The sequence below is a fragment of the Phyllobates terribilis genome, unplaced genomic scaffold (genome assembly GCF_046119375.1).
Source record: "Phyllobates terribilis strain yellow unplaced genomic scaffold, ASM4611937v1 Scaffold_10__3_contigs__length_209671492, whole genome shotgun sequence".
NCBI lineage: Eukaryota > Metazoa > Chordata > Amphibia > Anura > Dendrobatidae > Phyllobates > Phyllobates terribilis.
Window position 1 is genome coordinate 144,919,800 of NW_027362770.1, and position 14,256 is coordinate 144,934,055.

The 14,256-nt window shown below is 41.8% G+C and overlaps 1 protein-coding gene across 4 annotated transcripts in view; it reads right to left on the bottom strand.

Annotated features, from left to right (window-relative positions):
• Positions 1-1,302: 1,302 nt before the first annotated feature.
• The window catches only part of EBF1 (EBF transcription factor 1), a 490,083-nt gene continuing 477,129 nt past the window's right edge, over positions 1,303-14,256 (bottom strand). For all 4 annotated transcript variants that reach the window (XM_073649881.1, XM_073649880.1, XM_073649877.1 and 1 more), the window contains one exon: positions 1,303-6,824. Coding sequence is in view for 1 of the 4 variants with exons in the window: in XM_073649880.1 (XP_073505981.1) it covers positions 6,793-6,824 (32 nt within the window). In the remaining 3 variants the exon portion in view is untranslated. The remainder of the gene's footprint in view (positions 6,825-14,256) is intronic.

Here is a 14,256-nt window from a genome sequence, read left to right on the forward strand (position 1 = left end):
TAGAGAGCACAATACGCACTGTAAGGATTTTCCGGCGCCGGGAGCAGGTGGCAATGTGTCTGATTTGCATACTTCCGGACACATTCCGACTAGACGTGTCTGGCTTTGGTCAATTCACTTGTAATGAGCAAGGCCACACGTTTAGTTGACACATGACCACATGTATTAAAAATTACATACTTATGGTCATATGCCCACCTGGACCAGAGAATCCTGACAGTGCGCACACCTTGTGCTGTGAGGATTCAGAAGTCTGCAGTCACATAAAGTGAATGAAAACTTGAGCTACAAACAGGGACCGCCCAGTCTGGAAGGCTGAATATTTCTCTTCAATGATGTTTCTAAAACATCTTTGCAGAGAAAGCAGTTGCACAAGATCGTACAGCTGCAGGAGAGGAGAGGTAGATGTCAGACACAGCCATACTACTCATAGAGAAGGCAGAGAGGGTTATTTACTAGCTCCGCCTTCCTAATCGCTGTATACATTGAAAATACCTAGTGTTGCTAAAACAAAATTATTACACCTTCTTATCCAACTATGGACATGTATTAGGTATAGCAGAGTCAGAAATTATGGACCTTGATTCATTGTTTGCATTTGTTTAACAATGTTTCTTTTTTGGTCTTGTAGTTTTGCGTAGATGTTTTTTGCCCCAAAATTCTTCAAACTGGCTCACGTGGATCATGAATTTTGCACAAAATCAAAAATTCTCTTCATTTTTGTCTTTTACATTTTGTGTGACATTTTAGCAGAAAAAGTTGTATGTTTCGCTAAAATGATGCAAAATTTTTGCAAAAATTCAGCCGTTCTTAAACTCCCTCCTGGGGGAGCTGGGGGGACTGGAGAACATTTGCACAAAAATTTTGCAACTTTTTAAAAATTTGTAATTGATGAATCAGCAATATCAGCTGGAAACAATGACGAACATAAAAAAAATAAAAGCAAACACTTATATAATAGACTAAAACAGGAAAAGTTAAAAGGATAATAAGGAAAAAAACACCAAAAACTTAACAAAAAAAGGTACAATAATGAATCGGGCCCTATATGTCCAACCTATGAATTGGGGTATTTTTATACTAAGAGCACAAGAAACTGCAGCACCATCCCCCTTCTCTCCTTTCCTCACTGTGTTATTTTTTTAGGACTCGATGAGGCTTGAAATGTAGATTTTATGTGTTCTTCTGGAAGACCAATTATGTAGGTATATTCAGGCCAGCACAATTTCAGCATGGCTGGCAGACCGAGCTTAATCGGGAAAACTTTATTTAATAAGAAAAAAAAAAAAGTGAAAGTCGAGATACACAGACAGGAAGTAACTTTAATTAAACATTGTGAAAGTCAAAAAATTTTTACAGCTTCAAATTTTTTTTAGCAAAAAAATTAGAAGAATCTCTATTGTTTCATCAGAACTGTACAGTGCTCCTATTTAAAAGGTGAGATTCATACGTAAGGATAAAATGCAGACATTTCCATTGTATTTTGTATATGTACATGATGGAAAATCAACCCCTCGAAACTCAAACAGCCATGTAACATTGTGAGAGCTAGGCCCATGTACGTTTTTGTAAGCATAACCGTGGTTTCTGGAGAACCAAAATTCGTTTTTTGGGACCACTCAGTATTAAAAGGTTTGCATGCTTTAATGGTGACAGCCCCATGTACAAAAAAAAGTACAATTATCCTGAGCTTATTTACATTCTTTGTAGGTGTATGTCTTGGGGCAAATGACCATTTCTTGTCCTAGCTGTCTCAAGATCGTAACATCCAGAGTACCATGATAGCTGTTGGAAGATGATGGGTGGCAGGAGTTGTTGTAGAGCCATAGTGTCAACCAACAATTGGCCCATATGGGCAATTTTGTGTACTTCCACAATGACTTTGTAAGGAACTTAGATAGACCAATAACTAACCGTAGCAGTTGGCATGGTCAAGTGGTGAGATCCAGTCTTAGATCATGGCCTACAGTGTCAACCAACAATTGGCCCATATGGGCAATTTTGTGTACTTCCAAAATGACTTTGTGAGGAACTTAGATAGACCAATAACTCTACGTAGCAGTTGGTATGATCCAGTGGTGGGATCCAGTCTTAGATCATGACCTACAATTCTGTATATAGTATTTATATGGTAAAGGCTACAGATCCTCTTTTGTTAATGGGTGTGGGGAGCATTTTATGACCTAAATTAACTCAAGGTCACATACTTTTCTTGTTTTTCATAAGAAATGACCAACAATAAAGGATGTACAGACTTCCTTTAAGACATCAGGACTAATTCTATTATCCATTGAATACCATTATGTTCTGTTTTACTATCTCCCTTGACATCTATTATCAGCCGATCTATATTGACTCGATCACCTATTAAATACCTATTAAAATAGTATAAAATTATAAATTACTATTTATATTCTTGTACAATGTAGGACGGTGACCTATCTCTGGGCACATGGAACAGGAAAAAAATGGTCTGACTTGAAATGTCCTATAAACAGCCAAAAATAATGGTGATCAGGTCTGGACTGAACAGTTGGCCAACTATATAGTCCTCATACATAAATAAAGTATACTTGTCAACTCTCCTGGAACATCCGGGAGGATCCCGAAAAAAGAGGAGAACTCCCAGACTCCTGAAAGAACTAGCACATCTTCCTGGCACTGCTGAATCCTCCCAAAATCCCTTGAAAGCAGGGCTTTTGAAGGGTTTTTTTTTTTGTAGTATGAAAAAGCGCTTGGCTATGGGGGACATTTTTTAGGTCTGCATTCTATATTGCCTGAAAGGGCTTGCCCAAATGTTGGCAAGTATGAAATTAAGAGACTTGGAAAGGGACTATTGACTTAAAAAGTGACCGCTATAGGGACCTCCACCTCCAAGATCCCTGATATGACAGGGTCTATGTAATGCCACGCTTGGCCAGTTTAAGATTACTTCCAGTGTCTTTGACAGCTTTTGATTGTTTAGCCAGCTACAGAACATGCCTCAAGACTACTTTGTGTGTTGAAAGCTCCAAGAGTTGGAATTTAGGCCTCGAATTTGATGGGATTGTCCTAAATTTCAAAAACAATCCTGGCAAATATGGGCTTATCCAAAGACGTGGGATAAACTTGCACAAAAGTTGGAGTTCCCATTCAGTTTGACTCATTCCAGAGGCGGCCTTTGGTTCGTGCCTTTAACTTCCTATCTTATGAACCATAATGTTGGTAGGTATGGGACCAACTTCAATGATACACGAGGTGGCCAATGATTGGAATATGTTAATGTTGAAGAGGTATGGGTAGTCCAGAATTTCTCGTGTGCCTACTTTCTATTTTGAAAAATGGCTGCCATCATAATTCACAACTTAGTTCAAAGATAGTTGTTGAATTTTGAGCTAATATATATATTTATATCCATTTTTTTTAATCAAACCTTCATCCCGTATTTAATTTAATCAAATAGATCCCACAACAGTGCCTTGGGCATTCATTCCCAAACTACGTATTCTGTATCTATGAAAAAAAAAAGATTTGTCTTCTTTGAATTGCGAAAACATGTTTCTCTTGTGCTTTTCCAGTGGTTTTTGTTCTGGGTGATGATGGTGATGGGAAGAGGGTAAGATACATGTTGAATGGACATGATTTGCATTAAGGCATTTAAACTGCTGGTTTCTATTCATGTGAAAGACACGGGTAAAATATTCGAGCAGACTTCTGAACGAAAGTATGTGCACCCTTTGTATAAAAAAACCCTACCCACATTCTATGATCATGCATATGATGAGAGGAGGACAAACCAACATTCAGCCCATCAGAGTCATTTGCTTAGTACCTCATTTAGGTGCATTCAGTCTTAGCACAAATGTCTTAAAAATTCAGCATTATATGACTGTCCAAAACTAGTTTTCAACTTGATCCTAGCCCCAGATGGAGATGTGGTCAGTTTGCTTCAAGTTTTTATGGTGCTCACCAAGGTCTAGACTTGGTGCTATGGTGCTCACTTGGCCGTCTTGGCCAACTTTCTTTGCTAATTACTTTCTTGAAGTATCTTTACAGCTTCGTATTTCCTGCCACCACTAGAGGATGCTTAGCTTACGACACAATGTTCGAAGGGGTATTCTCATCTCCGAAAGTCATGGCTTATACCTAGTGATATGCCATCACTTCATAAATGGTCTAGTCCAACCTCTGATCTTAAGGATGAAGGAGAACGCAGCGCTGGACTAGGGCCATATTTTCAGCAATCTGGCAGTATTGGTTTTTTGCACAGTCTGGCTGTCTGGAGAGCTACCGGTTAGGGAAAATTTCGTAGGGGATGCAACACTAAATCAGTTCTCTATCTTCATCATTCTTTGGACCCCTCAAAGACAATAAGGTGGTGGCCTGTCCTAGCAGTAGACTATAAGTAGGGTTGAGTACAAAGTTTCTCAGGACCATGCTCCAGTTGCCATATTGGTTGCTGGACTTCCTACCTGTCGGCATCTTCTGATGCAACAGTTGACGTTGCTCCGCGATCACTAAGTGATGACGGCAAGTAGATGTGGTTTGGCGATCTCGGATTGCCGACGTTACCACTGGACAAAGATCCTTTATGCTCAACTCTAGCCATCACCTTATGACCTAAGTAAACCTCTTTAATAAGTGTTATATAAAACATGTAACTAATAATCTCCTATGCAAGTGGTGGCAGCTGATGGCCAGAATTATATTATTTTAAGGGGTTGTAGCCAATCATTGGCCTCAGCATTCACATACCGACTGTGCTACTGGTGATTGGCTGCAGTGGTCTTGTGCCGGTCCTGAATTCCCCACTGATTGCTCAAACCAAGAGACAGAAGTACTCAGCCCATCCTCCAGCGTGAGCACAGCAGTGTATAGACCCAAGCTAAACTTGGGGTGTATTTGGCCTACAACTACGCTTCCGAATCTTCAAACTAAAACAATTGGGTCTTAATGCACCTGAGAAATAAAATTAGCTAAAATTAGACATTTGCATAGCAAAAAAGACTGAATGCACCTTCAAAGCTATAGCGCTGATATGAGCAACAGAAGCAACCATACAGTACAATCTTTCATCAGCGTAAAGACGTACTAAAGTTAGAGAGGTTTCAATGTATAAAATCAATGATAAAAAAAAAAGACAGGTCAATTTGTGTGTCAAAAAAAGCAAATTTTGTTTTAACATAAAAGTGTAAAATGACAAATTAAGATAAAAGAGGAAAAGAAAAAAAAATGTTCACCAGGCTTAAGAAACAATAGTAAAAAAAAATAACAGTCGGCACTTTTTCACATTTTAACGTACACAATAAAATAAACTGGGTAAAGGGCTGTACAAATTCCAGAGTTAAATACATTATTTATATGGATATTTTACAAATTCCCCTTAAAATAATAATAAAAAAAAACAAGATATCTTTAAAAATCCTTCCTTTTCTGTTGTGAGGTGTGAGGCAGTGTCCCATTTTGTTCATTTCCTAAGTTATATATATTTATATGTTTGGTTTTTTTTTTACATTTGTTTGTGTTGGCAGAATAGAAAAAAAAATGAAATATTTTTTTCCCATATAAATAGGATTCTAATTTTGGCAAATTAAAAAAATAATAAAATATAAGGTCAAAAAATCATATACATTATTTATAAGTTGATAGAAAGGTCAACATCAAAACTAAAGGAGGGTATGAAAAATGAGACATCCACTGACTATCATTCAACAAAGGGATTCAATCTGCAACCTACTTGACTTGTGCTTAATTGGCCAAAGCTCACTTGCTTTGCATTAGTTGATCAAAAAAAAAAAAACATAAAAAAACATAAAAAATAAAAAAACAAAAAAAGATAAAAAAAATAAAAATATTGGCTAACATTCTTTAGTGAATTGCACTTGAACATAAATGGAAAAGGCAGGAAGTTGTGACAAATCATGATACAGAGATATACACTCTGGATAATCCAAGGCTATGTGGGCAATCGTCTACGTGTCCATGATATGTGCTGGGAGGCAAAGCAAAGGTCTTGACATCTCTGAATTGGTCCACCAAGTAGATGCCCGATACTTATTAAAAATAGGTCATAGGGATGATGGTTGACCTCAGTTTGATAAAAAAAAGATGAGATTAAAAAATGTCGACCAAAATGATGTGATGAATGGAAAATATATATTGATGGAAACTTGATTTGAAATATGGAAAGAAATAAAAAAAAGATCCATACTGTGGCACCCTCTGTTCTGTTTATAACCTAGATTCATTGTCCCAAAAACTAAAAAATACCCCCTGTCTCTCAATCATCTCCATCAACATTTGAAAAAAAATTTCAAAACTCATAGCAAAAAGTGTACTTTTTTTTTCCCATGACCCTTTTATGATCTTCTTGAGAAGATCCTTGGTTTCCTACGATCCATCCATTTGATTGGTTTGAAACTCTTTCAATTGATCAACCACAAGGATATCTTTAGAAGCTCATGGTGCATATCTATCCATGGACATTAATAAGTTACTTCAAGCACAGGGAAAATTGTAATAGGAATGTCCAAGGATTTTCTTCATTTCTGTGATCTTGTTTTGAGACGTCCTCATCACTGAGCAACGTAGAGATCCGTGATGGTGGTGGCCTGGACAACAAAGACTTCTTAGATCTATAAGTCTTGATTTGTGTACATCTGCAGTTCTATGGTTCCTCTGTACAGAGGCCTGAGTTAAAAGTTGCTCTCGATCAGAGAGAAAAAAAGAGAAACTGAGAGAAGTTCTTCCCAAACTTTTGAGGTGAATTTCTCTTAGCAAAGTACCCCCAGGTGAGATTTTCCTTGATTTGCTTCACATGGGTGGTGCAATCATGCCGGAGATAGCTAGAAAGGAGCACAAAGAGGAAAGTGAACATTAGCGATTTTCTTAATACCCAACACTACAAACCATAGAAAACGTGACACAACAAAATTACACCCAAATACAATAACCACACACAACAAACACTAATGTTTTAAGGGTGCGTAGTGGTGTGGGATATATCTTTAAATCATTGTGCTCTTCCCTTTCGACAGTCATCTTTGGCCATTAAAGAGGCTATCCAACCTTCAGAAATGTTTTATAAAGGCCTGTAAGTTATATAAAATAACAAAACCAACAATTCTCATCCCTTCTTTTTTTTTGGCAATCCAACAATGAAGCTGTTTACAATCAGTCAGCATGTGACCACTGCAGGCAATCAGAGGCCATAGCCATCATGTGCGGCGAAGCACTGTTTACTGATGGGTTCCAAGATGACAGTACAGATCATAGAGATGAGAGAACTTATTTGAGTAGAATTTAATTCTTCTCAAATTTGGAAAAAAAATAGTATTCTCTAAAATACAGATTTGTAGAAATATTCAGCAAAATGCTGGGAAAATGGTAAAAGGTAAAAAATAAAATGAATACTCACCTCACCACAGACCTGTCTTATCACCCATGCAGTCCACTGCCCAGTCCTCTGCACCTCTCCTTTTCATCTTCTCTTGTCGGTCTGCTTCACTCTCTGGCGTGCATCCCCTGAGGTTCTGATTAGGCCTCAGGCAATGCATGTCGTAACATCATGACATCATGACATGCACTGCGACAGCACGGCACACAGAGACTTCAGAGGCCTACATGCCGTCAGAAGCCCCGCAATTGACTGAAGTGTAGAATGAAGAGGATGCGCGCAGAGAAGAAAGAGAAAACAAGAGTTGCGGAGTACCGGACAACCGGCTGCGAGGTGCAGAATGAATAGTATGCACGTCACAGGAGAAGGAGAGTTGCGGACAGCGGACATCCGGCTGCGAGGTGCAGAATGAATAGTATGTACGCCACAGGAGAAGGAGAGCTGTGGAGTACCGGTCAACCGGCTGCGAGGTGCAGAATGAATAGTATGTACGCCACAGGAGAAGGAGAGTTGCGGAGTACTGGATAACCGGCTGCGAAGTGCAGAATGAATAGTATGTACGCCACAGGAGAAGGAGAGTTATGGAGTACTGGACAATTGGCTGTGAGGTGCAGAATGAATAGTATGTACGCCACAGGAGAAGGAGATTTGCGAACACTGGACAACCGGCTGCGAGGGGCAGAATGAATAGTATGTACACCACAGGAGAAGGAGAGTTGTAGAGTACTGGACAATCGGCTGCGAGGGGCAGAATGAATAGTATGTACACCACAGGAGAAGGAGAGTTGCGGAGTACCGGACAACCGGATGCGAGGTGCAGAATGAATAGTATGTACGCCACAGGAGAAGGAGAGTTGTGGAGTACCAGACAACCGGCTGCGAGGGGCAGAATGAATAGCATGTACACCACAGGAGAAGGAGAGTTGTGGAGTACCAGACAACCGGCTGCGAGGTGCAGAATGAATAGTATGTACGCCACAGGAGAAGGAGAGTTATGGAGTACCGGACAATTGGCTGCGAGGGGCAGAATGAATAGTATGTACGCCACAGGAGAAGGCGAGGTGCGGAGTACCGGACAACCGGCTGCGAGGGGCAGAATGAATAGTATGTACGCCACAGGAGAAGGCGAGGTGCGGAGTACCGGACAATCGGCTGCGAGGGGCAGAATGAATAGTATGTACGCCACAGGAGAAGGAGAGTTATGGAGTACTGGACAATTGGCTGTGAGGTGCAGAATGAATAGTATGTACGCCACAGGAGAAGGAGATTTGCGAACACTGGACAACCGGCTGCGAGGGGCAGAATGAATAGTATGTACACCACAGGAGAAGGAGAGTTGTAGAGTACTGGACAATCGGCTGCGAGGGGCAGAATGAATAGTATGTACACCACAGGAGAAGGAGAGTTGCGGAGTACCGGACAACCGGATGCGAGGTGCAGAATGAATAGTATGTACGCCACAGGAGAAGGAGAGTTGTGGAGTACCAGACAACCGGCTGCGAGGGGCAGAATGAATAGCATGTACGCCACAGGAGAAGGAGAGTTGTGGAGTACCAGACAACCGGCTGCGAGGTGCAGAATGAATAGTATGTACGCCACAGGAGAAGGAGAGTTATGGAGTACCGGACAATTGGCTGCGAGGGGCAGAATGAATAGTATGTACGCCACAGGAGAAGGCGAGGTGCGGAGTACCGGACAACCGGCTGCGAGGGGCAGAATGAATAGTATGTACGCCACAGGAGAAGGAGAGTTGCGGAGTACCGGACAACCGGATGCGAGGTGCAGAATGAATAGTATGTACGCCACAGGAGAAGGAGAGTTGTGGAGTACCAGACAACCGGCTGCGAGGGGCAGAATGAATAGCATGTACGCCACAGGAGAAGGAGAGTTGTGGAGTACCAGACAACCGGCAGCGAGGTGCAGAATGAATAGTATGTACGCCACAGGAGAAGGAGAGTTGCGGAGTACTGGACAACCGGCTGCGAAGTGCAGAATGAATAGGATGTACGCCACAGGAGAAGGAGAGTTGCGGAGTACCGGACAACTGGCTGTGAGGTGCAGAATGAATAGTATGTACACCACAGGAGAAGGAGAGTTACGGAGTACCGGACAATTGGCTGCGAGGTGCAGAATGAATAGTATGTACGCCACAGGAGAAGGAGAGTTACGGAGTACCGGACAATTGGCTGCGAGGGGCAGAATGAATAGTATGTACACCACAGGAGAAGGAGAGTTGCGGAGTGCCGGACAACCGGCTGCGAGGGGCAGAATGAATAGTATGTACACCACAGGAGAAGGAGAGTTGTGGAGTACCAGACAACCAGCTGTGAGGTGCAGAATGAATAGTATGTACGCCACAGGAGAAGGAGAGTTACGGAGTACCGGACAACCGGCTGCGAGGTGCAGAATGAATAGTATGTACGCCACAGGAGAAGGCGAGATGCGGAGTACCGGACAACCGGCTGCGAGGTGCAGAATGAATAGTATGTACACCACAGGAGAAGGAGAGTTACGGAGTACCGGACAACCGGCTGCGAGGTGCAGAATGAATAGTATGTACGCCACAGGAGAAGGCGAGATGCGGAGTACCGGACAACCGGCTGCGAGGTGCAGAATGAATAGTATGTACACCACAGGAGAAGGAGAGTTGTGGAGTACTGGACAACCGGCTGTGAAGTGCAGAATGAATAGGATGTATGCCAAAAGAGAAGAAGAGGTGCGGAGTACCGGACAACCCGTGGGCTTGCTGGGAAAGGTTTAGGGTGATGTAATTTTTTTTTTTTTTACATCCTACGTGTATTATGCCCAGAGAGCTGAAGAGACCCAAAGAGCATAATAAGGAACGTTCAATTCACGTTGAATTACTTTGACACAAATTGAATTTCCCTGCTAAATTTGCGAATTCGAACCTGGGCAGATTCGAACATCTCTAACAGCTTTTGACCAGTGATTGACAGTTGCCATCAAATGCTGACCCCTTGAAAAAAAAATTACAGAAAGGACTAATGGAGCATCGAAACTCGATCACCAAATTAAAGAAGGGACGAGTATTGTAATGTTTGAACGCCAAAAGTCTTTGCCCCTTTGGTAGTCAACGCAATGTATTTCAGCCTTGAACTGTAGACATGGGCAATCTAAGAGTGGTTGTTGGACCATGCTGCCTGAGAACCTTATATAAAAGCTAGCAGTCTTTAGCAACTAACCCCATCCATAACAAGTAGTCAATCTCCAGGAGTGTAACTAGGGGGGCTCCAAAAACCCAATTTTCCTTGGTTAGCATTTAGATACAGGGAAAGGGCAAGAAGGTGAACCGCTGTCCAAGGTGAAGAAAATCCAAACCTGAATTGGTACTATACTTAAATTATATGCGGGCACCAGGATGGCAGAGTCACAATGGGCCCCTTGTCTACTTCACCCTCAGCTTGACAACCATAGAACATGTTTAACAAGATCCCTATATGGACCCTGCCTAGATTTGACTGGTGATGATTCTGGCTCTGACAGCAGTTGAGTAAGAGTCAAGCCTTTTCTCGAGTCTTGGCCGCCATTATTAATATATTTTCTATTTCTACAGGAATTGACCTTATTAAAAAAAAAAGTCCATTGGATCACTAATCTGGGTCAGTCCATTATCATTTTGCTTTTAAATACGGATTTGATTGGTCTTGACTCCATTTATTTCCACTTCAGTATGTCATTTCTCCAGATAAATAGGAATAATTCAATGAAGTGAAACTTAAATTTAGAAAATAAAGAAAAAATATAGAAATGTGATAATTAGGATTTCTTCAGAATCGTGAATAAGACAAATGTAAATTCTTTCATGGAAATCCACACATCTGCTGAAGGTAGTCACTCTTCTTTTATTTCAGTCAAAAGCTATCAAATTACATCAAATGAAGCAAACTTGTTGTCCAGGCTTTTCACAAAAGTTTGCAGTCACTCTATGTGACTGCAGACTTGTGATTCCTCTCATCGCGCGCTGTTAGAATTCGCCCGGGTCAGCGGTGAGACCGAGTGGTCAAGTGACCACAAGTGTCTGATATAAATACACCCGGTCACATCCTAACTAGACATGTACGACCGCACGCAATTCACTCGTATTGAAAGAACACGTCTAGTCTGAATGTAGCCGGAAGTATGCATATCGCACATAACCGTTCACATGGTCTTGCTGCCGGCATCGGAGACTCCTCATATTACATACTGCGCACCACGATGTGAGGATTCGGAAGTGTGCAGTCATATAGAGTGACTGCAGACTTTTGTTAAAAGCCTGGACATCCCCTTTAATGGCAAAAAATGTATTTATTCTGTATAAATTGGGAACTAATTGGATCAGCATTATCCTATCAGTAGCGCTAGTTTAATCAGTTTAACCATTAGACCCACTATTGTTTGGGTTTCTTCATCTGTGAGTCCTAGGATAATTTACCCAACAGCTAGGAAGAGATCCTCCAGCGATGATAGGTGAGTATAAAGCTTAATGTTTAATCCAATATGTTAAAAGCAGAAAAATGCAGGCAAATCCACAGGGATTAGTAAAACCGACGCGTTTCGGCATGATGCCTTATTCTTGGTAGCATATTGGATTTAACCTATCATCTCTGGAGGATCTCTTCTTCTTGTTGTTCAGTTACTTGAGCCCTGACCAGGGCGTCTCCGCGTGATGTCTCCCAGCCGCAGTTTCAAGTGAGCACCACTTTGGTTAGCTGACTCTCCTTCCCTCTTCTCTTGTTGTTTGATTAAGAATATTTTACTAACTAGCTGGTTATAGTGGGTGACTTTGTACCTTTTCAACAATGCCAAAAATTGTGGCCTGTAATGGGCAGTCTGGACCCCAGGAAATTTGGATTACCAGCTTAACAAGAACTATATCTCTGATTGTGGGATTACAGATTCATTCTTGCCATGGGCCTCCAGACACAGACCGAAAACCCTAATGGTCAACGTATAGCTAATTAGGTGACAGAATCTTTCTATGGATACCCTGTTTCTATGAAGTTCTCTGGCTTCTATCTCTCATCTTAGATCATAACACTATCATGCCCCCTTGGCCTCATTAACCATATGATATTCCTTCTACAAGAATAGGGAAACCATCTCTATTTGGTGCTATCACTCCCATTATCTGCCTACTTCAAGGAATGGTCTTCATTCCTCATCAACAAGAGAGGAGGATACTTTGAAAGCAAAAGATTTTACTCCATGGTAGGGCCATTCTGGGTCACCACAGCAAAGGTCCAAATCAGCCTTCCCTTCGTGGGACCCCAGCAGCCATGACAACAATTCCCATCTTACCACTTAGATGCCATGGTCAATGTTCACCACAGCATCCAATGGGTTAGACCATTGCGATCAAAGCTACGTTAAATTGCAGCAGATACTGGTGGGCTTCTCCTGTGTATAATGGCCAACACCCAGCAGTTATGGAGCGGAAGCAGAGCTTAAAGAGGGATTATCATGTTTGGAAGTTATTCCCTATCGCTTGGACCCACTCCAATCCCAAGAACTGGTGCTACATGTCAAAAGAAAGGAGCTCGATCATGTGGACTGCAGCTCTGTTCATTCTTATGGCAGTGCCAAAGACCAGCTGAGTGCAGTGGTTGGTGATCTTCAGTGGTCCTATTAAGAATGAAAGGAGCGGCAGTGCACATGATCGACCATCGCTTCATTCACATGAGGCTCTTCGAAGCCCCAGTTCTTGGGATTGAAAGGGGTCCCAGTGATTTCACCCCCCTATCCTACCTAAACTTGAAAATACTTTCAGCCCACTTCATACTAATCCTCTATACTTCTGCCATACATATATGGTGGATATTGGGAGAAGTGGACAGATGCCTCAACTCACAGACCCTCTATCGGTTGCATGGTCTTCCGCCATTGTTGGTACACCACTGCTTCATAGCAAAAGTTAATGTAAATGGATTGTCTTGAGTTAGAAAAACATGGTTGCTTTCTTTTAAAACAGCACCACATCAGTCCCCAGATTCGGTTCGGTATTAGAGCTCATCTTAGTGTGGCCACAGAACATCAACAAGGGTGTCACAAGTGTCATCCCATCCCATCTCCTCCTCATGCACATAAAGTATACGTGCACCATTTGAACCAACTACAGTGGTGGCCAAAAGTATTGGCACCCCTGCAATTCTGTCAGATAATACTCAGTTTCTTCCTGAAAATTATTGCAATCACAAATTCTTTGGTATTATTATCTTCATTTAATTTGCTTGCAACGAAAAAACACAAAAGAGAATGAAGCAAAAATCAAATCATTGATCATTTCACACAAAACTCCAAAAATGGGCCAGACAAAAGTATTGGCACCCTCAGCCTAATACTTGGTTGCACAACCTTTAGCCAAAATAACTGCGAACAACCGCTTCCGGTAACCATCAATGAGTTTCTTACAATGCTCTGCTGGAATTGTAGACCATTCTTCTTTGGCAAACTGCTCCAGGTCCCTGATATTTGAAGGGTGCCTTCTCCAAACTGCCATTTTGAGATCTCTCCACAGGTGTTCTATGGGATTCAGGTCTGGACTCATTGCTGGCCACCTTAGAAGTCTCCAGTGCTTTCTCTCAAACCATTTTATAGTGCTTTTGGAAGTGTGTTTTGGGTCATTGTCCTGCTGGAAGACCCATGACCTCTGAGGGAGACCCAGCTTTCTCACACTGGGCCCTACATTATGCTGCAAAATTTGTTGGTAGTCTTCAGACTTTATAATGCCATGCACACGGTCAAGCAGTCCAGTGCCAGAGGCAGCAAAGCAACCCCAAAACATCAGGGAACCTCCGCCATGTTTGACTGTAGGGACCGTGTTCTTTTCTTTGAATGCCTCTTTTTTTTTCCTGTACACTCTATGTTGATGCTTTTTCCCA